The sequence below is a fragment of the Canis lupus genome, chromosome 4, assembly GCF_003254725.2.
Source record: "Canis lupus dingo isolate Sandy chromosome 4, ASM325472v2, whole genome shotgun sequence".
NCBI classification, from domain to species: Eukaryota; Metazoa; Chordata; class Mammalia; order Carnivora; family Canidae; genus Canis; species Canis lupus.
Genome location: NC_064246.1, coordinates 55,436,546 through 55,463,004, shown reverse-complemented (window position 1 = coordinate 55,463,004; position 26,459 = coordinate 55,436,546). Strand labels below are relative to the sequence as shown.

The 26,459-nt window shown below is 46.6% G+C and overlaps 1 protein-coding gene across 6 annotated transcripts in view; it reads left to right on the top strand.

Annotated features, from left to right (window-relative positions):
* LARP1 (La ribonucleoprotein 1, translational regulator) overlaps positions 1–26,459 on the top strand; it is an 86,405-nt gene that overhangs the window by 55,912 nt on the left and 4,034 nt on the right. For 3 of the 6 annotated variants that reach the window (XM_049109210.1, XM_025434184.3, XM_049109208.1), the window contains exons 2-18: positions 6,543–6,604; positions 6,844–6,909; positions 7,840–8,014; positions 8,952–9,080; positions 9,157–9,363; positions 9,463–9,625; positions 10,543–10,687; positions 13,753–13,927; positions 14,041–14,210; positions 16,231–16,623; positions 17,817–17,940; positions 18,082–18,287; positions 18,741–18,847; positions 19,447–19,598; positions 22,212–22,356; positions 24,880–24,989; positions 25,182–25,309. In XM_049109210.1, coding sequence (XP_048965167.1) covers positions 7,891–8,014; positions 8,952–9,080; positions 9,157–9,363; positions 9,463–9,625; positions 10,543–10,687; positions 13,753–13,927; positions 14,041–14,210; positions 16,231–16,623; positions 17,817–17,940; positions 18,082–18,287; positions 18,741–18,847; positions 19,447–19,598; positions 22,212–22,356; positions 24,880–24,989; positions 25,182–25,309 — 2,478 coding nt within the window. In that variant the 5' untranslated portion in view covers positions 6,543–6,604; positions 6,844–6,909; positions 7,840–7,890. Of the gene's footprint in view, positions 1–4,746; positions 4,811–4,954; positions 4,979–6,542; positions 6,605–6,843; positions 6,910–7,839; positions 8,015–8,951; positions 9,081–9,156; positions 9,364–9,462; positions 9,626–10,542; positions 10,688–13,752; positions 13,928–14,040; positions 14,211–16,230; positions 16,624–17,816; positions 17,941–18,081; positions 18,288–18,740; positions 18,848–19,446; positions 19,599–22,211; positions 22,357–24,879; positions 24,990–25,181; positions 25,310–26,459 lie in introns of those variants that run through there. The other 3 variants (XM_049109211.1, XM_049109209.1, XM_049109207.1) reach the window with 3 other exon arrangements.

The window sequence follows — 26,459 nt, the reverse complement described above, 5'->3', positions numbered from 1 at the left end:
GGGCAGAGGCAGGAATGGAAGAACTGGGAGGGGCACCTGAAAGCAGTGCCTATTTCCTCGCCAGGGTGCCAGAAATAGGGACTGCAGCTAGGTGCTTGGTGGCAGTTTCCCCTGCTTGTCTCTGTGTAGGGGAGACGGGGATTGTCAGGTTGCTGGCATCCAGTTATGGGAGTGTTACTTGCCCTGATCTGTGACCTTAGGTTTTCTTGTAGTGGGTCTTGTATTTCCCCAGTGTGTAGAAAGATAGCCCCCGTGTCCCTGCCACTAAGGATCTGCCCTGTTGGCCACAATGAGAAGGTGACTTGGACTCTCCTCCTAGTGGTTAAAGAGCACAGGTTTGAGTCAGACTGCTTGGCTTCAAATCCTTTTGTACTACTTACTGGTTTTGGCAGATAATCTTTCCACCTGTGCCTTGGTTTTTTCATTTGTAAAATGAGGCCAATTAGAAAAACTAGCTCAGTGTCACAACAACGCATGGTATCTAGTAAGGGCTTACCTACATATCATATGCGCTTGTTAATATTACAACCACAGCCTGTCCCTAGCATCTCTTCTGCTTGGATGAGAAATCTCAGTGGTTGAGGGCTTGCCTTCTCTCCCTCCATACCTCTAGACCTCATGTTACTACCTTTGGTTCTGTTGAGGAAGGTGAGGCTCAGGGAGTATGGGAGGTAGTGCGCCCCCTAAGGTTATACAATTGAAGAATGCTGGAATCTGGATTAGGACCCAGCCTGCATTTCAGGTTAATCGTGTGCCACAGAGTCAAGGCAGGGCTGGGCATAGGGTTCCTCTGGAAGCCAGCAGGGCCTCGATTACTTTGTTTCTCTGTCTGGGGAGAGCTCTGCCTGAGGGTGGGAGGGTTGAGACTGTAGCCTTGGGATTTAGCGCTTGGAAATTGCAAAGCCTCTTTGCTTGGTGTGAAATCATAGAGGAGATGGGCTTGTGAACTCTGTTAATTCAACCGATGCCAGCTGTGTTGTCAGGCCCTGAGCTGGACACTGGGATTACTGCTATCCAAACAGCCCGGTGCCTGCCCTCAAAGGAGTCACAGGATTAGGGGTGAGGGTTACAGCACTAAAAGATCATGCAGCAGGGGCACTTTACTTGGGGTCTGAGAGCGCTCCCCAAGGAGATTGGCCTAATGGCCAGGTAAAGGTCTGCAGGTGGGTAAGTGTGAACTCAAGTAATGCAGCCCCTTATTTAGCCTAATAAATTCCCTTGTTCCCCAGAGTAGAAGTTCTTTTCAGTCAGGGTAAATTCAGCCCTTTCAGATGCCAATGTCCAGGAAATGGTGCCAGTCCCAAAGTAAACATTAGGCCTTCCCCATTCAGCTGGCACTGAGGCTGAAGTCTGACCACCCAGTTAGTCCCTCCAGGCTTTCACCCATCTGGCCCAGCCTGGTTTCCCCTTTTACCCACCTTTGTCCCCAGTTTCATTTTCAGCTTCTCCCTCTTACCAGTTCTTTTTACCACAACCTGTCGAGTTTGATCACGCATGTGCCTACTCCCTCTAAAACCTAGTTCCCCACTAGTTGACCCAAGTCTTTGCTCTTTAGATCTCCTAGGTCTATCTTCTGAGTAGCTTTTATCGCAGAGTCCATAGCATTAGGATCTTTCTCTAGAACAAGACAGTATGTTTGTGTTTGTTTGTTTGATCTGGCTTTATACCAGGTGTTTATGGGTTTGGTCCTAGGCTCTCTTCCTTCCATGCTGAGTTAAAAATCAAGTGACTACGTTTCTTTAACTGAAAGGGAACTCCAAGCCTTCCCTATGTTCTTCCTTCCTCTGACATGGCAGGGGCTTATGCCAAAGCCTCCCCATGGACTTGTGGTGAACTCCCCCCTCTTTCTTTCCTCTTTTCTGGGGAAACCTGCCCTGGAGCCCAGCCTGTCTCTGGAGGGCAGTGTCCGGAAGAAGGGCCAGGCTGGAGTCCAGTAGTGGGGGGATCATTTGTAATCCAAGTCCGTGAATCCAGCCCATTGATCCCGTTTTTCTCCACACATTCTGATTCTTTTCATGTCGAGAGATCATTTGATGATTTCTTTTTCTTTTTGAGGATGAGGATTACTTGGAAATTGTAAACTTCTTGTGTGAATCTGAATTGAAATATTTAGCACTTATTGTGTGCTGGGTACTCTTACTATGCTCTGGTCGTGTAACTGTCACAGCAGTGCTATGAGATAATTAGGCCTTAAGTCTTACAGCTGAAGAAACTTAAGTTTAGAGAGGTTCTCCAGGGGCAGAGTTGGTAGGGACTCCAACCAAATGCAGTAGATAACAAAGTCTTATGTAGTTAGAATGGACTGTCTGCTTTCTTAGACAGTGTTTGAATGAAGGGGTGACAGTTGAAGCAGAGAGCAAATCTCGGAGGGTTAGATAGTGTTGTGCGGTGAGCTTCTCTCTGCCCTGCCCACCCTTGGTACCCACCTTCTGCTCCTTGTTGCCTGGTATCCTGCATTAGCCATAGTAGTTGAGCTCCCCTGATCCCCACCACTCTCAATAATCTGAAGTAAAAATGGTGAGTTTGCCATGGAGGTGCAGGTTCACAGAGTCTCCTGGAGCTGCATCCTTAACGACCACAACCACACATAGAGGTTCTGCTGTGCTTCATTTAATGCACAAATGCATGTATGTATTTAGGAAGCCTCATCGCCCCCTGGAACTAGTCACTATTGGTTCCTGGTTGAAGATGGTCCTATGGGACAGAAAGTGGCTTTTCTTCTTTACCTGTTAGCTCTGTTAGCCCATGTCTTGCCTTATTCAAGGAGGGAAGGTACTTCTGGGGCCTCTGTCTGCCATCCTGCTCCCTTAGAATGCTGGGCTTCGAGTAGGGCTTGCCTCACCACACTTCCCTCCCTTAGTACCTGAGAACCGGAGAACCTCTCCCTGCCTTCAATAACCCCACTTACCAGGAAACACTGGAGAAGTGCCCTAAGATTGCACAAAGAAGGAGTTTTGACTCCACCAGTGGACACATGGGATTTGTGGCAAGCGGGAAGAACGCTTGAACAAAGAGTTGAAACTTCTGGCTCTCATCCTGGTTTTTCCCCAGGCAAGCCCCTTGAGGGCCTTGGTTCCCCAACTGCAAACAGAGGGGATCAGAACCATGATCCTTTTTGCTGCTCTGACCTACAACTGTTTTTCAGGCAGGTGGTGCGTGGTGGTGAGTTTACTGTTTCCTGAGGTGGGCTTGGGTCACTGGCACAAGTTCCAGAATGCAGAGGTGGGAGAAGGGGGCTTGTTCTCTATTTTCCCTGGGATGATGCTGGAACATAGGGACTGGCACCTGCACAAAGGATTGGTTTTCATTGGGAGCCATTTCAGATGCCAAGTCCTCTATATATTGTGGAGGTGGAGAGAGAGACGGTTGGTTGGTTGCCTGCTGAAGGAGGATGGTGGGGAGGGGACCCAGAAAGGGATGTGTAATTGAAGTCAGAAAGCCTAGTCTTGGGGCAGCCCCAGTGGCGCAGCGGTTTAGCGCCACCTGCAGCCCAGGCGTGATCCTGGAGACCCGGGATCGAGTCCCACGTCGGGCTCTCTGCATGGAGCCTGCTTCTCCCTCTGCCTGTGTCTCTGACTCTCTCTCTCTCTGTCTCTATGAATAAATAAATAAATAATATTTAAAAAAAAAAAAAAAAAAAGAAAGCCTAGTCTTTTTTCTAGTCTCCCGTAGGGCCTGACAGTTACGCATCTGAGCCTTCCTGGCTTCTCCTAGGCCCCACAGGATTTTAACAGATCTAGGAATTTTACGTAAAGGCAGAAGTAGTTCTCTCTCCCTAGTGGACTTCTCTCTCTCTCTCTGGGAGACTTCCTTGAAGTAGGAGCAGCCTCAGGCTTTAGCTGCGAGCAGCGCGAGAACAGGGCACTCTGGGTCCTTGGGGGAAGAGAGAAGCTAGCTAGAGATGGGGCTTTTTCAACAAACTTCACACAGGATACTTGAAGAATATTCCTACGTGTGTCCCGACTAGCCTATTCCCTCGGTCATCTTGCCCTTGGTGAGGGAATAGGGAATTGGTGTGGTCTCTTAGTGGCAGGATGGCTCTCCCATTAATTGGAGCCCGAACTTTTAAGTGCTTTACCATATGCCTTTTTGATCTTGGTGAATGAAATGTCAGGCAGAGTGATCACAGGATATGACTCTTTCCAACTTTAAGAGTTTTTATTATTTTTATTTTTATTTTTTATTTTAGGAGAAACAGACAATGACCTGAAAAACTTGGTCTCACCTTTTCAAGGAAACTCTTTAGGAACACCTCACCCTCTGAGCCTGATTCCCCTTTCCAGCTTCTTTTTAATGAATTTGAAGTTGCAGGCCCTTGGCCTGCTCTTACTCTGATAGCATGCAGGGAGTTTTGTTGCGGAGGATGGGTCCCAGGAGCAGTGATCACTGCCAATTCCTTGGGTGTACTCAAGGATGAGGATCCTGTAGCAGGTGCTTCTGCCAGGTCCTGGTTCCAAGCAGCAGCCTAGCTGGGAACCGAATGGTGGTAGGCTTCTCTGGGCCACCCAGGACGGTCAAGAAAGTCAGTGCGTAGTAGCTCCCTGGTTCTATGGGCTTCATCCTCTTGGGATTGAGAGATTGTTTGCATCTACACTATCTAGCACTGAGGCTGGAAGATGCTGTGGCCTTGGGTTTCCACAGCTCCAGCTCTCAGAAGGCATGTGGGGCGTCTTGAGGGGGCAGTGGCTCCAATAGGGTTTAAAAGCCAAGAATGCCGTGACCTCACAGTTAGGAGTCAGGCAGGGATTCTTGCTACTCATTAAGAGAACATGGGTCTGTTCGAGGAGTAGAGAATTCCTTTTGAGGCCAGGTAGGCAGATTTCTCTGCTCAGGGACTAGGGGCAGCTCTTGTCTTGGCATGGCTAGCCAACAGTGGAGGCAGAGTGATGGGAGAGAAGTGGGTGAGCAGAGCCCCAGGATGGACCTTTCCCCATGAGTCTCTGGGGGCAGCAGCATTCAGAAACCCTGTTCTTCACAAGTATGTTTGGAAAATAAGTGTAGGTATAGAAGGGACCAGACCTATTAGAGTAACTTCTTTAAAAAACATTTTTTTTTTCTTTTTAAAAAGCCCATGTCTTTGTTGAAATGACTGGAAAACTCCAAACAGAATTAAATCCCTGTTAATACACTACTTTACTCTTGATGATTTTTGGTTATATGGCCTTCCAGAATTCCTACTTGTGTATATACATGGGGCTTTTAAAAATATTTATTTATTTGAGGGGATCCCTGGGTGGCTCAGCCGTTTAGCGCCTGCCTTTGGCCCAGGGTGTGATCCTGGAGTCCCGGGATCTAGTTCCACATTGGGCTCCCTGCATGGAGCCTGCTTCTCCCTCTGCCTGTGTCTCTGCCTCTCTCTCTCTCTCTCTCTCTCTCATAAATAAATAAAATCTTTAAAATATATTTATTTATTTATTTGAGAGAGAGTGTGAGTGGGAAGAGGGGGAGAGGGAGAGAGAATCTCAAGCAGACCTTCCTGCTGAGCATGGATCCTGAGGAGGGGCTTGATCTCATGACTCTTGAGATCATGACCTAAGCTAAAACCAAGAATCAGATGCTCAGCCTACTGAGCCACCCAGGCACCCTGGCATATGCATGTTTTTTATTGGTTTGACAAAAATAGAATTGCAACTTTTCTCATTTCCTGTGTTTATCTTTTCATATCTTTTATCTCTGGTAGAGAGCATTATCTTTTTAACTCTAAAAATTGTTAAACTTTTATTTCTTTAGCTAGTTTTCTGCTGTTGGATGTGTAGTTTGTCAATTTTTTGAAGTTATAAACAGCACTTCTGTTATGGACAACATCTTTGTACATAATTCTGAACGCTCTTTTCATTTGTATGATTAGAATAAATTCCTAAAGGTTGGGACCATTGAGTCAAGTAGGGTTCGCTTTTGCTTTGGGAAGTTGGGAGAGCAGGGAGACTTTTCTGCTAATCCTCTGTTAACTGCAGGTCATTGAGGACAGAGCTGGTCCCAGTAGGGAGTGAGGAGGCTTAGGAGAGCCCTGGACTTCTTGATTGCCAGCTCAGGATTTTTATCATGCCTTCCCCATGATCATTAGCCCAGATCTGCTCACACATAGACTTCCACAGTGTTAGAGCCAGAGAAGGCCTTTCAAATCCTTCCTTTATGGAATCTGCTGGGATCTGGGAGCCTTCCATTCTAGAGCCAGCTCTGGTTATGGCCCCAGTCTACCATGGACTTCCCCTGTCCAGGAGGGCCCGTGGCCCTCTTTACAAGAGGGTACAGAGCTGGGAGGGCCCTTCTGCCTCAGAGTCAAATTCCTGGGGTGTTGGCTGCTGGTTGTTTCCATGATTTCATTTTCCATGATTTTTTCCGAGAGGCTGGTGCAGTTGTTACTGGACCAGCAGTTGTTGCAGTTACTGTTAGAGCATATGCCCTTCCCTTCTTCACCATGTCTTCCTTGTTTGGAAACCTGCAGGTTGCTTCATGGAGCAGAGGTGGTAATGAGGGTGAGGAGCTAGTGGTGTTCCCTCCATAGGTTTTGCATAACCATCTCTCTCTTCTTGTTCTCACAGAACATTCTGCTCCAGCCAAGGTGGTGAGGGCAGCAGTTCCTAAACAGCGCAAAGGCAGCAAGGTAAGGAGTAGGAGAGGGCAACCTTAGGGGACTTCCTTAAAGAGGTGGTGGCCTCTTCTGAGCTGCGAGGTAGCTCTGGAACCTCTAGCAGAGGAGCCCCCTCTGGGTCTCCAGTGTAGATGGTCCTAGTGGATAGACTGATTGTGACTTCTGATCTCTTAGGGGAATGGTATTTTAGGTGAGGAGCTGAATGGCAGAGACAGGGCCACCCCAGGGCCCTCATAGAATGTGTCTTGCAGGTTGGTGACTTTGGAGATGCAATCAACTGGCCCACACCTGGAGAGATAGCCCACAAGAGTGTGCAGGTGGGTCTATGGGGAGGATGGGCAGGTTTAAATGCTATGGACATAGACATATTTGAGTTCTTAAGTTCTCAGAGCCTCGGATCTTACCTTTCTCAGTTTTTCAAGACTGGTTGGTACAGTATGGGCAGTGCTGAAATAGCTAAAAATCATCGTCATTTGAGCCCTTGCTGTATGTCAGGAACTGCCAAGTGCTGTTTACCATTTCACCTGTCCCTCACAGTGACTTAGAGATAGGTCCTTTAGTAATTCCCATTTTACAGATGAGGCCACTGAAGATAATAATTAGCCCTTGATGGTCGAGTGGGGATTGGAAGTCAACTGTGTTATATCATTCCAGAGCTGGTGTTCTCCATCAACTATACTTGGGTTCCCAGTGAGTGAAGCAGGAGAGTGGCCCTTAGGCCATGTACCCACCTCCAGACGATATGTCTTAGGGAAGCTCATGTAGCACTATTTAATCCCAGCAGATCAATCTTTTCCTTCTAGTGCTCTTGTTCTGTGCTGTTGGCCTAGATTCCTCACTAGCAGTGGCTACTGGCCTTCAGTTCACAGACATGGTTGCTATGGACAAACTGAGGGCTAGCATCTCTTCCATCCCCCAGACTACCAGGTTGGTGGGGTCTTGTAGGAGTAAACATATGGTCCCTGCAGGCCTAGCCCGTGAGTCCTGGGGGCTGTTTCAGTCCCTTAGTTACACTCGAGGAATATGGAGAGACAAGGTGACCTGTTACCTGTTTCACCACACTTCCCAGTGGAAGCATCTCAGCTGTGCAAACAGGACCTGAGAATATACATCTAGTCCAACTTGCTGTTGAATGCTCCAGCTCCTCTGCCCTGTTTTCTTAGTGGTGGTGGAGGGGGTGCTTCTGTCCCATTCCAGGAGGATCTCAGATTCACGTCACCTCCCTACTATTCTGCTTTCCGCTGCAGCCACAGTCCCACAAGTCCCAGCCTGCCCGTAAGCTGCCACCCAAAAAGGACATGAAGGAACAGGAGAAAGGAGAGGGGAGCGATAGTAAAGAGAGCCCGAAAACCAAATCGGATGAATCTGGGGAGGAGAAGAATGGGGATGAGGACTGCCAGCGAGGGGGCCAGAAGAAGAAAGGTGAGTGACTTGCAGCAGGGGTTAGGAGTCCATGGGAGGCAGAACTGGGAAGTGTCAGAACTTGGGGTTGCTAGTTTCAGGAGCTCTGAGAAGTCCTTGGGAGGCTGACTGGTGTAGGCCACTAGGCCAGCAGTCTTCCCTTCTTCTGCCTTCCATCTGTCAGTTCTTTCTCTTACTTAACAAACACCCAGTAGGCTCTGTTCTCAGTAGTCAAGCTGTAGCACAGGACAGATGAGGTCCCTGCCTGTGGATAATCAGTGTGTCTTGGTGTATCGCTGTACCATGTAAGATTTGTTTAAAGACAAGAGCTCCTGTTGCCTTGGCTAAGGGTGTTTAGGGTACAGATTGGCTGCTTTGACAGAGCTTCAAAATAACAGTGTTTTAAACAAGATAGAAGGTATTTCTCTCACCTGACAGCTGGGTATAAATAGGCCAGCCCTAGAATGATAGCCATTTCTTTTCATTTTCCTTTCATCTTGCTGTGGTGTGTTGGCTCTTTTCATCCAAGGTAGCTCACTCTTCCTTCTCATTCCAGCTAGCAGGAATGGAAAAGGAGAGAGAGTAGCTCCCTTTTAAGGACTCAACCTGGAATTGACTACTTTCATGTGATGGCTCTCATAGAATTTTGGCACCTGTCGAAAGGGAGCCTGGAAGTACAGTCTTGATTCTGGGCAGCCACATGTCTGGCTCCAGAAAGGGGTTCTCTGACCAAGGAGAAATCAGTATTAGGAGTCAGCCAGGAGGGTCTGTCACATTGAGGTCCATGGCTTCCTTATTTTAGAGATAAAAATAAGGTCCGGTGTGGGAGAAGGAATTTGCCCAAGGTCATCAGATTTTGAGTCAGACCTATTGCTCCAGACTGAAGAATGGTTAGGGGTGAACATGGCTAGGAGGGACCTCTCTTAAACCTTCTTCATGTGCCCATGCTGTTGTCCAGGGAACAAACACAAGTGGGTTCCATTGCAAATAGACATGAAACCTGAAGTGCCCAGAGAAAAACTGGTCTCACGCCCTGCTCGCCCTCCAGAGCCACGACACACACCTGCCAACCGAGGGGAGATCAAAGGTATGTACCACCCACTGTGGAGGGCCTGGGCATGGGGGTCACCCTCAAGCGTGACCCAGTGCCCCTCTCCCCATAGGGTCTGAGCCTGCCACCTACGTGCCCGTGCCCATGGCCCCCCCCACCCCAGCCTGGCAACCAGAGACCAAACCGGAGCCTGCCTGGCACGACCAGGATGAGACATCGAGTGTGAAGAGTGATGGGGCTGGTGGGGCGCGGGCTTCCTTCCGTGGCCGTGGACGGGGGCGCGGTCGCGGCCGGGGACGCGGCCGGGGTGGCACTCGAAGTACGTGAGGCCCCTTTGGGCTCCGGGATGTCCGAGGGAGTGTGGCGGGGGCGGTGGGCAGGGATCTTCTCTCCCTTATGGCACCCATTTCCCCCATAGCCCATTTTGACTACCAGTTTGGCTACCGAAAGTTTGATGGTGCAGAGGGGCCTCGTACCCCCAAGTACATGAACAACATCACCTACTACTTTGACAATGTCAGCAGCACTGAGCTTTACAGTGTGGACCAGGAACTGCTCAAAGACTACATCAAGCGACAGATGTGAGTGGACAGAAGCCTCCTTCCTGGAGCGATGCATAGGGTCGGGACCTGTCATGCTGGGTAGAGTAGGGATTGGCAGGTCCTTCTGGTGCTATGGTAGCAGCATATCCTGCACCAGCAATCTTTGGTTGCCTTTGGCTGGAGCTGAGAAAGATAACCAGCACTTACCCTTTAAAAGTTAAATTTTCATAAAGATAATATTGCAAAAGTAATATCGTATTTGCTTTAAGAAATTTAGAAATTACCAGTGATAAAAAGGAAGGAGGAATGTCCAGAGTCCACCCCCTTCTGCACTTGTCTGTGTTAATGGCAACATGGTCAGAATGCTAGCAAACACCTGTGGAGTACTCCCTGTTAGTGAGGCCCAGTGTTAAGCGCTTTACAGGCATTCTCTCTTGCTTGGTCCTACACTTATCTCATTCCTATGAGCTGGGTGTTAACTCCATTTCAGGGATGAGCACACAGACCCAGGAACTTACCCAGAGTCTCAGAGCTAGTAAACAACAAGGCACAGATTTGAATCCATTTCCGCCTGATGTGGAACCCTAGCTCCAAACCAGTCCTATAGATTGTCCCTCAGTCTAGTTGGGGAGCCGTACAAGGAAGTGGATCATTTCGGTAGAGTGTGATAGTGTTTTAGGAGAAGAGAAGGTGACCGGTGACAATGGAACTGGGTTTTAATGGTGGATGAGGGGTTTGCCAGGCCTACAGAGAGGCTGAAGGGCCGGGGGAGTGGGTCTAACCTGAGGCGAGGGAGCCATGACAGGGTAACATCTCTTTCCAGCCCTTGATACTGTCCGTACGATAGGGTCAGGGTCGGTAAGAGGCTATGTGAGGTGGCCGGGGGTGGGGGGGTGTAGGACGAAAAAGGCAGACTCCTAAGTGACGCAGCAATCTTCTGTCTTCTCTCCACCCAGCGAATACTACTTCAGCGTGGACAATTTAGAGCGAGACTTCTTCCTGCGACGGAAAATGGATGCTGACGGTTTCCTTCCCATCACCCTTATTGCTTCCTTCCACCGAGTGCAGGCCCTTACCACTGACATTTCACTCATCTTTGCGGTAGGTCTCCCTCCCTGGGGCTGGGGTGCAGGGGAAGGAAAGGTCCTTACTTATGGAGTTGGAGTGTGGGCCCCGGCAGAAAACCCTGGAAGAGTCCTCATCTGATGACTTCTGCTAAAGCTTCAAGGCTTGGCCAGCCTCTCTGCCTCCCTTCTCTCCTCTTTCTCCCTCTTACTGTGGAAAATTGCAGACATTTACAGAAGTAGACAGAATGGTATGATGAACCCATCGCCCAGCCTCAGCAATTACCAACTCATGGCCCATCTCACTCCATCTATCCCCCATCTGTTTCCTCTTCCAAATTACTTTGCAGAAAATCTCAGGTAACCTGACATTTCATCCATGTTTTAGTACTTATCTCTAAAAGATAAATACCTGATAAAAAATGTAATCACTATATCATAATCCCATGTAAAAATGTTAATAATTCTTTAATATGTCTAAACAGTTGCAAACTCTCCCCATTTGTCAAAAAACATTTTTGTATTTTATGAGAATCAGGATTCAAAGAAGACCCATGTGTTGCCTTACTAAGTCTCCTCTTCCCTTCTCTTTTACTCTGCAATTTATTAATTGGAATAAACTGGGTTATGTAGCTTGTCAAATTTCTCATGGGCCACAAGTGATGTCCTCTAACATGTTCTTCTGTATTCCTCCAGGAGCCTGATCAGATTCAGGTTTGGGGAGTTTCCCTCCCCTCTTTGTCAAGAATCCTTTATAGATAATGATATGTTCTCTCAGGTGGCACAGAGCATTTCATTTGTTCTCTCTCCTGATGCAAGCTGCTGTTGATGACCCCTGCCTGTTATTTCATTAGGGATTGTGAAATGGTGAAATTCTAATTCTATCGATCTGTCTTCATTTGTTAGCTGGAATGCCTCTTTAAGGAGGAACTTTGCCTCATCAGCTATTCAGTTACCAAGACGTATGGTTTGTACAGAAAGAGCAGATAAATACTTGATCTTTCCCTTTGTTAACCGATTGTCAGAATTATGAGTTGATTCCTGATAACTTTACGGGTTGTGGGTTCAGGTGTGGGGTTGTTTTGCTTTAGTGTCTTTTAGTATCATCACAAACCTGTGGATTCAGACATCCTGTAGTTTCAGCCCATTGCAGTTCATAAACTGAATCTAGTTGTCCCATCTGGAGTTAGAGGAATCCTGGTTGATCTGGTACATTTCCTGCCTCAGATCTGGAATAGGCTTTTTTTCAAGGAGCTTTAGATCCTCTTTTGGGGAAATGATATTTATATACCACACAGTTGGAGTTATAGGGATGTTCATTGCTGCTTTGATTGATCATTGTTTCTAGAGCTGCTTTTTTTTATTTTAAAGATTTTACTTACTCATCAGAGAGAGAGAGAGAGAGATAGGAAGAGGCAGAGACACAGGCAGAGGGAGAAGCAGGCTCCATGCAGGGAGCCCGACGTGGGGCTTAATCCCGGGTCTCCAGGATCACACCCCAGGCCAAAGGCAGCGCTAAACCGCTGAGCCACCCAGGCTGCCCTGCTTCTTTTTTTTTAAGTATGTCAGGAGATCATACTGAAATTTTCTATTAAAGTTCAGGACTACAAGGACTTTATAACACCAATGACCTTTTATTTGTAATACTTTTGTACCCCAAATCCTAATGCTGATGATGACCTCAACATAATTACTCATTTTGTTTTATTCAATAGTTTGTATACCTTATTCTTATAATAATACCTCTACTACTACTAAAAACAGGGTTTTTTTCTACTTAAACACTCAAATGACTGTTTTCAAGTACTGGAATGATCTTTGTATGGTTATGTTTTTAATTTGATGTGTATTAGTTTCGTTAGTTTCATTTTGCTCTCAAGTTTTAGGGATTGCTTTTTCCCCTCCAATTTCTAATTGTTTTGCACTTAGGTAAGACATTTGCATGACTGTAAAATCAACATGGTATATTCCTAGAAGACCGACTTAAAATTCTCTCTTAAAATTCTCCTTTTTCCTTTTATTCCCTTATAGGCAATTTGTTTCAAATCCTTTGTTTAAAAAAATAAGCAAATGCCTCTTCCTGTATTTGTATCCTTTTCCTCTCTTAGATGGCAACATATAGAGCATGTATTTCTTTACCTGTTCTTTTGTTTTCAGTTAATACATTTGGGTGCTGACTGCATAGTAGTACATAAGAGAAAGATGCTCTTCATTCCTACTTAGACTTGCATATATATCTTTTCATATTTTTGCCAGCGTATCATTGATGTAGATTTATAGAAGTGAGAAGGCTGCACTACAGGGCAAATTGCTGGGTTCCCTTTCTTCAGGGGGCTGTGCCTTTGCACTTCTGACGGCAGTAGAGCAGAATGCCTGTTGCACTGTTGAAATGTTTCCCATTTCCACTAAAAGGATTTTTAAAGACAAGTCTCCTCTCTTCTCCACTCTTCACCCTTTTTCCTAGAGATAAGTAAGCACCCATAGCAATTTACCTGTGAATCCTAGAAAAATGTGTATGTGTTTGTAAGTTTTTATTTAAAAATTCAAACACCAGTGGTATCTTAGGCACATTGACCTACACCTGTTTTGTTTTTTTGTTTTTTTTATGGCTCTTTCCACCTCAGCACATGTGAAGCTGTTTTTTAATGTGAGTAGTATACCACTGAATAGAGAGGCCGTTACTTATTTTAAATGATCTATATGGTGGCAAATTAGGTAGTTTCCAGTTTTTTCCATATTACAGACTGTTGCTATGAATGGCTTTTTTTTTTTTTTTTTTTTTTTTTATGAATGGCTTTTTATCCACATCTTACACATAATGTAATCTATCTGTGGCCCTGTTTCTCTGGGGGCGGATGAATGGATATAGAATGAATGGCAAAGTCAAAGGGCAGGTTATGTTTTTCACGGTGGTGCCCTCCTACAAGTTTGAACATCTCGTCTGTCTGCTAGTTGTGGAAGATGGTGCCAGTTTTCTTATACTCCTGCCAGCACTAGACTCCTTCCTGAGTTCATGGGGGCCAGCCATTCGTCTGCCAGCTTCTGAGACCTCATTCTTTCCAAGTCTTTTCTTTGCATAGACTCCTTCCTTCTCCCCTGCAGGCCCTAAAGGACAGCAAGGTGGTGGAGATCGTTGATGAGAAAGTCCGCAGGAGGGAGGAGCCGGAGAAATGGCCTCTTCCTGGTCCCCCCATAGTTGATTATTCCCAGACTGATTTCTCCCAGCTCCTCAACTGCCCCGAGTTTGTGCCCCGCCAGCATTACCAGAAGGAGACAGGTAGGTACTCTGGGCCTCGAGGTGCCTTCCTGTTGTCCTCCAGCCAACAGTCCTTAGGGTTGTCATCGAGAGGACAGCTGGAAGGTTGAGGACCTCACCTTTCCACCCTTCAGAGTCAGCACCTGGTTCTCCCCGTGCAGTCACCCCGGTGCCAACCAAAACAGAAGAGGTCAGCAACCTAAAGACGCTGCCCAAGGGCCTGTCTGCCAGCCTGCCTGACCTGGATTCTGAGAACTGGATTGAAGTAAAGAAGAGGCCGCGGCCGTCCCCAGCGCGGCCCAAGGTGGGTGGGCTGTGGGACTTGGAGGAGCTAAGCCGGAAGGCCGGCTGGCTCCGGCTTATGGCTCGAGTCGAGGTCAGCAGTGACCGTGGGAAAGCTGGTGGGTCCTTGTCCTTTTTCAGTGAGGATCATGTCTCAGGACAGGCCCCGGTTGTGGGAGTTCCTGAGTGGCATTCTTCGTGGGAGGAAATCCTCCGGCTTCTGGCAGTAGTGTCCCAGCTTTCTTGGTGTTTGGCTCTTTGTCTTGCCCCATTGAAATCAGTGGGGCTGTTGTAGTGCCTGAGTGTGTTTTCATTGTCCCCTAGATAAGCCATTCACGCCCTCTGAAGAGGAAAGGGAAAGGGAGCAGACACATGGCCTGGATGTAGAGTTAGTCTAGAGAGAAGAATACAGGTCTTCTGTCACTGATGGGTATTGACCTTGGGCAGCTTGGTTAATATCTCAAGTTTTCAGTGTTTCCATCTTCAGATGAAGGAGAGAAGGGCTTAGACTGCCCTAGAAATTGTAAAGCAATATGCCAGTAGTACACATTGAGAAGTGTTTCCATTTCAAACTAAAACTAGTGCCCCCTTTCCAGGAGCAGTTATGTGCTCCATCTACCCCATTCCTCACCTCCCCTTTGGAGATCTCTTTGGTCTGGGGCTTGTGAGGAGGTCTCCTAGACCTTGGACTTTGGGTCTCTGAAATTCTGTCTCCTTTTCCATTGTGCTGCTATGACTGCCTCCCTCTTGTTCATACCCTCATACTCTGACTTCCCTGTCTCTTCTGGGTGTGGTCCTGCACAGAGTGTCCAGGATCAGGCCAGAGTTATGAGGAAAACAGTGGAGAGGGACCTTATGAGGTTCAGGCCTATAGAGTGTGAGGCTTTGGAAAGGCAGGCAGGCTTAGTACCCATTCCAGAATTAGAGGCCTGCTTCCACCTGGCCTATCTTGAACCTTAAAAGAGAGTAGGTTTTGGGGCATCTGGGTGGCTTAGTTGGTTAAGTGTCTGCCTTCGGCTCAGGTCATGATCTCATCAGGGTCCTGGGATCGAGCCCTGCATTGGGTTCCCTGTTTGGTGGAAAGTCAACTCTCCCTCTGATTCCCCCCTGCCCACCTCATGTGCTCTTGCTCTCTCAAATAAGTAAACAAAATCTTTGAGTAGGGTGGCAGGGGGAGTAGGTTTGGAGGTTACGTGGGAAGCTTTTTGCACAGCAGAGAATTGACTTTTTGGATATAAATGTGAGGTGGACAAATGCTTTTGCCCCAGTCTCAGATAAATTCAGCTGAGCAACACTGAAGTATTTGCTTTTTTGCCAGAAGTATCCCATTTTCTCTTGCCTCTGGAACATGCTGTTATTCCTGCCTCATACGCTCTTTATCCCTGCCTTCATCTGGCTTACTTTTATGCTCATCCTTCAGTAATTACGTCTCCCAGGAAGCCTCTTCCCTGACTGTCTCTACTCCCACTTCTAGTTGGTTAAGTGCCTCTTTCTGTGTACTCCACAAATTCAATTTATCATCTTTATTGATACCACATTACATTTGGCTGGCTGCTTGTTTTTCCCCACCAAACTGTGAGCTGCCTTAAGTTAAAGAACTGTGTCTTCTTTAAGGCCTGGTATCAGTCGGTGCTTGCTCACTCATCAGTCGAACATCTGCTGTTGCTAGGTCCCAGTCTGGCTACTAGGAATATGATGGAAAGCAAGGCAGCTGTGGCCCCTGCTTGATGAAACTTCAGTTCTCTTAGGAGATTTTGAATAGATAGAATAGATGGATCAACCTATTGAACTTGTGCTATGTGCCCACTCCTGGGCTAGGTAAATGAGAAGGACAGGTGACTCTGGGGGCTTGTCATCTCATTTTGAATGACTGTGATGTGAGCTGGGAGAGAGGATACGTAGAGTCATGGGGGACCAGGTCCAAGGTTGGCAGCTGTAGCATTCTGGCATGGCTGGGTCCTCTCTCTCAGCCAACAGCTACAGACACTGGCCCAAGGACACCCTGGTGATCCCGCGACGCCCCTTGATCTTCTCCATTTTAGAAGTCAGAGGAGCCCAGGTTCCTCCACCCGACTTCTCTGCCTCAGCAGCTGCCCTCTCAGCAGCCGATGTCAAAGGAGCAGGATGAGCAAGAGGAACTAGATTTCCTGTTTGATGAGGAGATGGAGCAGATGGATGGGCGGAAGAACACCTTCACCGCCTGGTCTGACGAGGACTCTGACTATGAGATTGATGACCGGGATGTGAACAAGATCCTCATTGTCACCCAGACGCCACCTTACATGCGCCGGCACCCTGGGGGGGACCGCACAGGCAACCACACCTCACGTGCCAAGATGAGTGCAGAGCTGGCCAAGGTCATTAACGATGGGCTCTTCTACTACGAGCAGGACCTGTGGACAGAGAAGTTCGAACCTGAGTATTCCCAGATCAAGGTGAGGCTGGGACATAGCCTTGGGGGTGGAGCCTGGGGTGTTTGCAACACGTGGAAAAGAGGAAGGCTAATTTGGGCACAGAGCCTTAGTATCCTTGTGTTTGAAAAGGGAGTAGTAATGGACACCATGCTGGGGCATTAAGTGAGAAGAGATGTAGGGGGAGAGGTGAGCACTGTGCCCCCTGAATGCCCATGTTTAATGTCCTAACAATCAGCCAGACACACTTAAAAGCTTACCTTTAAAATAATAGCTTTTGGGCAGCTCAGGTGGCTCAGCGGTTTGGCACGACCTTCGGCCCGGGGCGTGATCCTGGGGACCCGGGATCGAGTCCCGCGTCGAGCTCCCTGCAAGGCGCCTGCTTCTCCCTTTGCCTGTGTCTCTGCCTCTCTCTCTCTCCTTTCTGTGTATTCTCATGAATAAATAAAAATATTTTTAAAATAAATAAATACAATAAAGCTTCTGGGGCACCTGGGTAGCTCAGAGGATGAGTGTCTGCCTTTGACTCGGGTCGTGATCTCAGGGTCCTGGGATTGAGTCCCACATTGGGCTCCCTTTGGGGAGCCTCCTTCTACCTCTGCCTGTGTCTCTGCCTTTCTCTATGTCTCTCATGAATAAATAAAATCTTTAAAAAAATAAAATAATAGCTTTTGGGTGCCTGTGTGGCATAATTGGTTAAGCGGCTGCCTTCAGCTCCGGTCATGATCCTGGGGGCCTAGAATTGAGTCCCATGTTGGGCTCCCTGCTCAATGAGGAGTCGGCTTCTCCCTCTACCTCTACCTCTTTGTCTTGCTTGAGCTCTTTCTCTCACTTTCTCTCTCAAATAAAGAAAATCTTTATGCATGCATATATATATATATATATATAAACTAAAAAATCACTGCTGCCTGGAAACAGTCAAAACTTACAGTTTTTACAGAGTAGCTTTGTGAGGTGAGCCTGTGTAAGTAGTGAGCAGCAGGGTGTTCGGTGGAGGTGAAGACAGTGTCAGGAGGAGAATCGGGTCTGCAGGAAGCTGCCCAGGTAACTGGGGTTGGGGAATGGTGATGAGGTAGCTGAGAGCCTGGGGACCAGATTTCCATGTATGTGGATGTGGGAGCTGCCCCCTGCAACTTCCTGCACTTCTTGATTCCTAAACAGGCTGGGGCAGTCTTCTTACTAACATCATCTCTCCGCCCATCTTGTTTCCTCTGCAGCAAGAAGTCGAGAACTTCAAGAAGGTCAACATGATCAGCCGGGAGCAGTTTGACACACTAACCCCAGAGCCCCCCGTGGATCCCAACCAGGAGGTCCCTCCTGGGCCACCCCGCTTCCAGCAAGGTGAGAGACAGGTGGTATCTGGGACCCTGGGTGGGTGTGGGATCCTGGGTGGGTGGGAGAGTACAACCCTCAGACAGGGGCCTCCCAGGTATAGTCAGTCACAGGCCTACCACTGCTCACTGACCTGCTCTCCCTCTGCAGTCCCCACTGATGCCCTGGCCAACAAATTGTTTGGTGCTCCTGAGCCTTCTACCATTGCCCGTTCTCTACCAACCACTGTCCCAGAGTCACCAAACTACCGCAATGCCAGGACCCCCCGTACTCCCCGGACACCGCAGCTCAAAGATTCAAGTCAGACATCACGGTTTTATCCAGTAGTGAAAGAAGGACGGACGCTAGATGCCAAGGTGAGGTGCTCCTGCTGAGTGGCTGAGAGTCTTGGGCTCACTTAAATGCATTCCAGTGCTTTGCTGTCCTCCCTAGCCTAAGCCAAGGAACTGCCAAATCCCAGAACTGCTCTTTGTTCTTAGGCTGGTGGGCCCACCTGGGATGGAGTGGCCACATCTGAAAAAGGGACTGGGTATGGCAGTGGTGGCCCCGTGTCTCCATGATAAGGCCCAAGGAGGATCAACCAGGGGTGGGTCCTTAGGCTCCCAAGCCACGATGTCCTCACCTGTGAGATAGGCATACCAGTTTCTGGCTCACAGCCGTGGACTTCATATGTGAGAGACTAGATATGAAAATGCTTTTTAAATTGTGAAGTAACGCATACATGAGGGGATCTTAGTTCAACAAATGCTTGGTGCTCCTCTGAGTTCCATGAGTACAATTAATAACAAATTCTGGACTGACCTTTGCAGATGCCTCGGAAAAGGAAGACAAGACACAGCTCAAACCCACCCCTGGAGAGTCATGTGGGCTGGGTGATGGATTCCCGAGAGCACAGGCCCCGGACTGCTTCCATCAGGTGCCAGCACAGTGGAGAGATGATGGCAGGGTGGGCGGGAAAGCCAGGCAGTTGATGGGACCAAGAAGAAGGAATCTCTTTCGTCTGTAAATTAAAGAAAATTGAAGAAAGGGACTCTTAACCTAAATCGGAAAATTTGGAGCAGTCTAGAGAATGTAATTCAGGGCCTTGGAAGGTTTTCCCCAAGGAAAAGTGGCACAGACTGAGAATAGGCGTGGTTTTAAAGAAAAACATAGATGGGCTACCCCATAATAGCTAATCAGAGAAAGTTAAATGTGAACTCGGGATGATTAAATGCTTAAAAGCTCAGGTTTGGACACTGTGCTAATCTGGGATGTTAAAGGGTCCATGACCAGGATAAGTCTCCCAGGCTCTGTGAGCCTCAGTGACTGCTTTGTAAAAACCCACCAAAGATTGATGCAAAGAGTGATTTGGCCTGAAGGCTGTATGTTAAGGGCCTACCATGGTATTTAGGTCTCTTTGTTGCCCTAGGAGAGGCTAGATCTTGGCTGATAGGAAGGGACCTGAGGGACCCCTCCTCACCTGATGGGCAGCTGCTCCAGAGAACCTGATGACACTCTCTCTCTCCTGGCCTTTAGCTCCAGCCCCTCAGAAGGGACACCTGCAGTTGGCAGCTATGGCTGTACCCCTCAGTCTCTGCCCAAGTTTCAGCATCCTTCCCATGAGCTGCTCAAGGAAAATGGCTTCACACAACACGTCTACCACAAGTATCGTAGGCGCTGCCTTAACGGTAAGAAGCAGAGGGGCCTCACCTCTGAGGTCCAGACTGTAAGGGCTGGTGGAGCAAGTGGTTCTGCTTTCTCTGACCTTAGGGCAAAAAGAATAGGAGTTAGACTCAGGCAAGTAGTTTTTGAATACAGAAGGCTGAAAGAATCTAATAATCAGAATATTTTTGTTCTTTGATCTTCTATTGATAATAAAAAATAGAAAAGTTTACCTATTTCTAGCATGACTGCCAAGTCAGCTATTGTCCACTGTGGTCCACTGTTGATCATAAAAGAGTATGCATGGGGCAGCATAGATTTCTCTAGAAACAGGGGTGGCTTAACCATGGCCTCTGGACCAAATCCAGCCAGCTTCCTATTTTTGTACAGCCCTTGAGCAAGGAAGAGTTTTACATTTCTAAGGGGTTATGAAGGGAAAAAAGAAAAACTTATGACTGAGACCATATGTAGCTTATGAAACCTAAAATACTCTGGTCTTTTTTTTTTTTTTTTATAAACTTTATTATTTTTTTTTAAATTTTTATTTATTTATGATAGTCACAGAATGAGAGAGAGGCACAGATACACAGGCAGAGGGAGAAGCAGGCTCCATGCACCGGGAGCCCGATGTGGGATTCGATCCCAGGTCTCCAGGATCGCGCCCTGGGCCAAAGGCAGGCGCCAAACCGCTGCGCCACCCAGGGATCCCTACTCTGGTCTTTTATAGAAAAAAGTTTGCTGGCCCCTGCTCTTAGAAGATGGTGTAAGGAAAGAACTCTCTAGATAATCTCATATATCTCTTTTTTATCACAAAATGAGATGTCTTTTCACTGTAGGTTTCTGTCCGGTTGGCTGTAAAGATGCTCGGAAGCAGTCTCAGTGCTCCCTTGTAGTTGTTACTGTTCATCGCTCTCCAGTCCTTTTCAGTTAGCAGCACATGGCTGTTAAATGCCTCACTCATCTGCCTTACTCCCCTGTTTGTGTGTGATGACTGGTTTACTAGGATAGAATTCACATACCTTACAGTTGACCCATTCAAAGTGTGTGGTACAGTAGCTTTCAGTACATTCAGGAGTTGTGCATCTATCCCCAGAATCGATACTAGAACATGTTCATTACCACAGGGAGAAACCCAGTGCCCCTTACTGGTCATTTCCCATCTCTGCACCTGTGGCTTCTCCCAGGCCTGCACAACCACCAGTTTGTATGGATTTACCTGTTCTGGACTTTTCCTGTAAATCAGTCACGCAGTCAGCGCCCTTTGCAACTGGCTTCTTCCCTTAGCATATACTGTTTGTTCTTACACTTCATCTCTGCTGTAGCATGGTGCCACAACTTCATTCCTTTTCATGGCCAGGTAGCATTCCAGCATAGGGATATGTCATGTCATGTCTGTCTCTTGAATACAGATGATGGACCTTTGGGCTTCCACTTTTTGTCTGTCATGAGTAATGCTGCCAGGAATGTTCCTGTGCAAGTTTTTGTGTGGACATAGGTTTTCATTTAGTTTGTATAGAAAAGTGGACTTGCAAAGGGTCATATGCTAACTCTGTTTAATCTTTGGAGGATGTGAGACTGTTTTCTAAAGCAGGGGCACCATTTGTTCTGACAGAGACTGAGGCTTCTGATTGCTCCAGGTCTTCCCAACATTTATTATTATCTGTCTTTCTGATGATAGTCATCCTAATAGTTGCGAAGTGATAAATGATAGCACCTGGTAGTTTTGGTTTGCATTTCCCCAATAACTATTCATGTTGAACGTTTTTTTCATGTGCCTATTGGCCACATGTCTTTGGAGAAATGTCCATTCAGATCCTTTGCCTAGTTTTTAACTAGATTGTCTTTATTAAATTATAAGAATTCTTTATATATTCTAGGTACAAGTCCCTTATCAGATTTATGACTTGCAAATACTTTTTCCAATTCTGTGGGTTGTTTTTTCACTTTGTTGATAGTGTCCTCTGAAGCACAGGTTTTGAGGGGGTTTTTTAATGATAATTAAATTTATCCTTTCATTGTTTGCTTTGGTGTTATGTATTTTTTTAAGGTTTTATGTATTAATGAGAGACACAGAGAGAGAAGCAGAAACATAGGCAGAGGGACAAGCCAGCTCCATAGAGTCAGCCTGATGTGGGACTCAATCCTGGAACCCCAAGATCATGCCCTGAGCCAAATACAGATGCTCAACTGCTGAGCTTCCCAGGCGTCCCAGTGTTACGTATTTTTAATGTTCCATTTTGTAATTGTTAATATTGTAGGATTCCTGAAATAATGATTGGTAGCGAATAATGAATATAAGTTGTTGGGATTGTCAAGTTATTTGTTCATACTTTTCCTTGTTCTAACTACACTTGCAAGTAGTACCATTTGAGATGAAGAGCTAGACTGGGATGACCTGGTTTAGAGACGGATGCCACCTGATTTTGGTGAGGTCAAGTCCAGTGCCCATCAGCAAGGCCTGACACAGGATAGTGCTTGAGAACTGTCTCTTCAAAGACCAAAAGGACAGGGAATGAGCAAGGGGATTTGGTGGGTGGGCATAGTTGAAAGACTCAAAGTCCTTGAGCCCAGGAGCATTTGTCCCCTGAATCACAGACAGTGTGACCCTGACACATCTTTCTTCCTTCCTAACCCATCAGAGCGGAAACGCTTGGGCATTGGCCAGTCTCAGGAGATGAACACTCTCTTCCGCTTCTGGTCCTTCTTCCTCCGAGATCATTTCAACAAAAAGATGTATGAGGAGTTTAAACAACTGGCTCTGGAGGATGCCAAAGAAGGCTACAGGTAAGCAGGATGTGGGGTTGCAGGATGGGGGGATTGGGGTCTGGCTGATGCTTACAAGGGATGAGGGCTCCCAGTGGTTCTGCCTTCAGAACTGTAGCCAAAAATCTCTTGTGTATATCCCAAATATACTTTATAAAAATATGATTTTTGGATGAATAATAATGTTCATGTGGTTCAAAATGCAAAGAAGCCAAAGGCTATATAGTGAGAAGTCCTTCTCATCTTCTCATCCTTCTCATCCTTGTCCCCCTACCTCCAATTCCTTTCCCCACAGACAGCTGGCGTGATCAGAAACCTGAAGGCTTTCCTAAAAACACTTTGCTTTGTGTAAGCAAGGATATGCCTTTAGTCTCCTACCCGTCCCCTGTTGTTTGCACAGAGGATACCCTCTATTATATATGTTTTGTACCTTTTTAATTAAAAAAATTTTTTTTAAAGATTTTATTTATTTATTCATGAGAGACACAGAGAGAGAGGCAGAGACCTAGGCAGAGGGAGAAGCAGGCTTCCTGCAGGGAGCCCGATGCAGAAGTTGACTTGATCCCGAATCCTGGGATCATGCCCTGAGCCGAAGGCAGACGCTCAGCCACTGAGACACCCAGGCATCCCTGTACCTTTTTTAATAGTGTATTTTAGAGATCATTCCATGTTCATATGTAAATAACTTTCTTGTTCAGTCTTATACCATATGGCATGTATCATAGTAAGTGTCCTGTTAATAGATATATTGGTTGTTTTCATTATTTTGCTATTAAAAAACAAACGCCTTTAGAAGATACCTTTCTTGGGCAGCCCGGGTGGCTCAGCAGTTTAGCGCCGCCTTTGGCCCAAGGCGTGATCCTAGAGACCCGGGATTGAGTCCCACGTCAGGCTCCCTGCATGGGGCCTGCTTCTCCATCTGCCTGTCTCTGCCTCTCTCTGTGTGTGTCTCTCATGAATAAATTTTTTAAAAAAGATTTAAAAAAAAGAAGAAGAAGATACCTTTCTCCCCGCTGCCGCCCCCCCCCCGCCCCCCCCCCCCAGGAGAAAAGTTCTCTCTATAAACAATTTGAAAAGTACAGAAATGTTTAAAGAAGCTGGGGGGGAGGGGGGAAGCACCCTTCAATCCCGAGATAACCAGTGTTAATGTCCTGCCGTATTTAATGCATTTAGATCATCACATGAATGCCTTTTTGTGCCTTATCATTTATAAGCACGAATGTTTTTCTGTGTTAAAATATTTAACTTTTTGCCTGTAAGAAATCTTTATATCCTTTCCTGAAAGTTTGGAAAATACAGATTAGATAAGATCATTGGAAAATCCCAACTCCCAGAGTGAACCAGTATTAATATATTTTAAGTATATGTCCTTCCAGACTTTGCATGCATGTGTATATTTGAAAATTACACATTTGTTTATAAAATGGGCTCATTCTCACATAACACTTTGAAACGTGTCATTTCTACTTGGTAATCTATGGTAAGCATCTCTCAGTATTCCTCAGTGTATATTTACATTATAATTTTTTTGAAAGATTTATTTATTTATTTGAGAGGGAGAGAGTGCATGCATGCGTGGTGGGAAGGCGCAGAGGGAGAGAGAGACTCCCAAGCAGACTCTTTGCTGATCATGGAGCCCAATATGGAACTCGATCTCACAACCCTAAGATCACTAGCTGAGCCAAAGCCAAAAGTCAGATGTTCAGCCGACTATGCCACCTGGATGCCCGTACATTCTAATTTTTAATAGCTTATATTCTGTTGTACATATTTATCATGATTATTCTTTAACTGCATCTCTTTAAGACATTTAAATTTTGTTTGACAACGTTATGAGCAGTTTTGTACATCTGTTAAATATAAAAGTGTATTTTTCATCATTTCCCTGGCATATGTTCCTAGAAGTAAAAGAAATTTTTTAAGATTCTGTTAGAGTGAGAGAGAGAGAGAGAGAGAGAGAATAAGCACAAGCGGGAGGTGGGTGCAGGCGAGGGAAAGGGAGAAGCAGACTCCCATCCCAGCCCAACACCAGATTCGGTCCCAGGACTCCGAAGATCACGACCTTAGCTAAAAGGCTGGCACTTAACTGACTGAGCCACCCAGGAGCCCCAGAAGTAAAGTTTCTGAAGCCAGATAAAGTCACATGACTTTGTAGCAAGTTCATCCCAAGGATTGGTAAACTTTTTCTGTAAAGGGACAGATGAGAAATAATTTTAGGCTCTGCAGGATGGAGGGGTGGTCTCTGTCACAACTACTCAGCTCTGCTCTTATAGCACAAAGCAGCCGGTGACATTTCATGAACAAGTGAGCATGAGCAGGGGACTTTTGTTCATTTGGCTGGAGTTTGCTGACCCCTGAAAAACCATAAACTGCTTGGACCCACTGAGAAGAGCATTAAATGTTAGCCTCCTTAAAGATTATTTACCATTTTCTCGATAATCCATGTGCTTAAACGGTTTCCTAGTCCATTTGTGATGCAGATTCATTTCCCTGTTTTGAGAAAAAAGAAACTGTATCCCAATTTCACTGGCCTGTGTTCTACAGATATGGTTTGGAGTGCCTTTTTCGATACTACAGTTATGGCCTGGAAAAGAAGTTCCGGCTGGACATCTTCAAGGATTTTCAGGAGGAAACAGTGAAGGACTATGAAGCTGGTGAGATGATGGAGTTGGAGCTCTTGCAAAGCTTGGTCATCCAGGCCTTCTTTCCCTTCTCCCTCCCCAGTTGATTGGGTCTGCCTGTGTATCAGTCACATCACTTGTCCTGATCCCCTAAGCCTCTTTATTCTCCTCTCCTCACCTGCCCAGCTTCTCTGACTCTCTCCCTCTGTCTCCTCCTTTCTGCAGGCCAACTTTATGGGCTGGAGAAGTTCTGGGCCTTCTTGAAATATTCCAAAGCCAAAAATTTGGACATTGACCCCAAACTTCAAGAATACCTCGGCAAATTCCGACGTCTCGAAGACTTCCGAGTGGATGTGAGTGAAAGTCTCTCATCTTTCTCATCCTTGTCCTGGAAAGAAAACTGGACCAGAGATCAGGATAGCCGGGTTCTGGTCCCAGCTGTGCCACTAGCTTAGGGGCTGTTTTTCCCCATTGGATCCTTAGTTTCTTCAGCTGTAAAGTAGAGGGTGAGAAGTGGACACGGACAGCTAATTGGAGGAGGTCTTATGGTTGCACCTCCCTCCTTCCCATGGTCTTCTAGCTGAACATCATAATGCTCTCTCCCTTTTAGCTCATACCTTTCCTTGTTACTGTACCCTAGTCAGCCATTACTGGTTGACTAGGATGAGTACCCAAGTAAATGTCCTTGCTTTTTCTGGAAGAAGCAGTTCCAACCCTAGAGGTTTATAAATTATGTTTAACACACTGCTACCACCACTTCTCCTGGTCTTCTTGGAGCGGTAACTCAATGGTGACACCCAGTGGCGGGTCAGGGTTCTTGCTGCTGGGCATATCCAGGGAAGTAGGAGAGTGATGGATGTCTCTGTTGTGCGTGCTTCGTGCTTCAGAGACGTTATAGATGAGTGAGATTTTCTTTCGGAGAGTTTATAATGTAGTAGAGCTGTGCCAATCATCTTATTCATGTGAAACCTTTTAGCAAAAAAAGACAAATATAAGTAAATAAAAGTAATAGTCCTTATGCACGTTGGAAAATTACCATTGATTGAGGGATTACTGTGTGCCAGGCACGGTGCTAGACACTTTATATTGACCTCCTTTAACCTTTGTAATGTGGTAAAGGAGGCAGGGTTTTTGTTGCTGTCCCTGGACCAGTGGGTAATTGGAAGCCTGTGGCTACCCAGTGAGGTCATGGCAGTGCCACTTAGCCCTCCTATTATAAAGATGAATCTGTTGTCTTCCGTCCTTAAGCACCTCCTTGTTTGGGGGTTGGAGAGGGGCACATGTGCAGAGAAGCTTTGTAGTAATAAGACCTGTGTGCTCCCCAGTAGCATCTGCGTCTTTTGAGCTGAGACATCTCAGCATATTGCATGCTACATTTCATACATCATCACCTAAACAGCCATCCCTTCTCAGAAGGGGAGCAGAAACTTAGGTGGGTGATGGCCTGGGGTTCTGAGGTAGATGGGTCTAGTCTACTTTTTGCCACCAGTTATAAGCTATGGG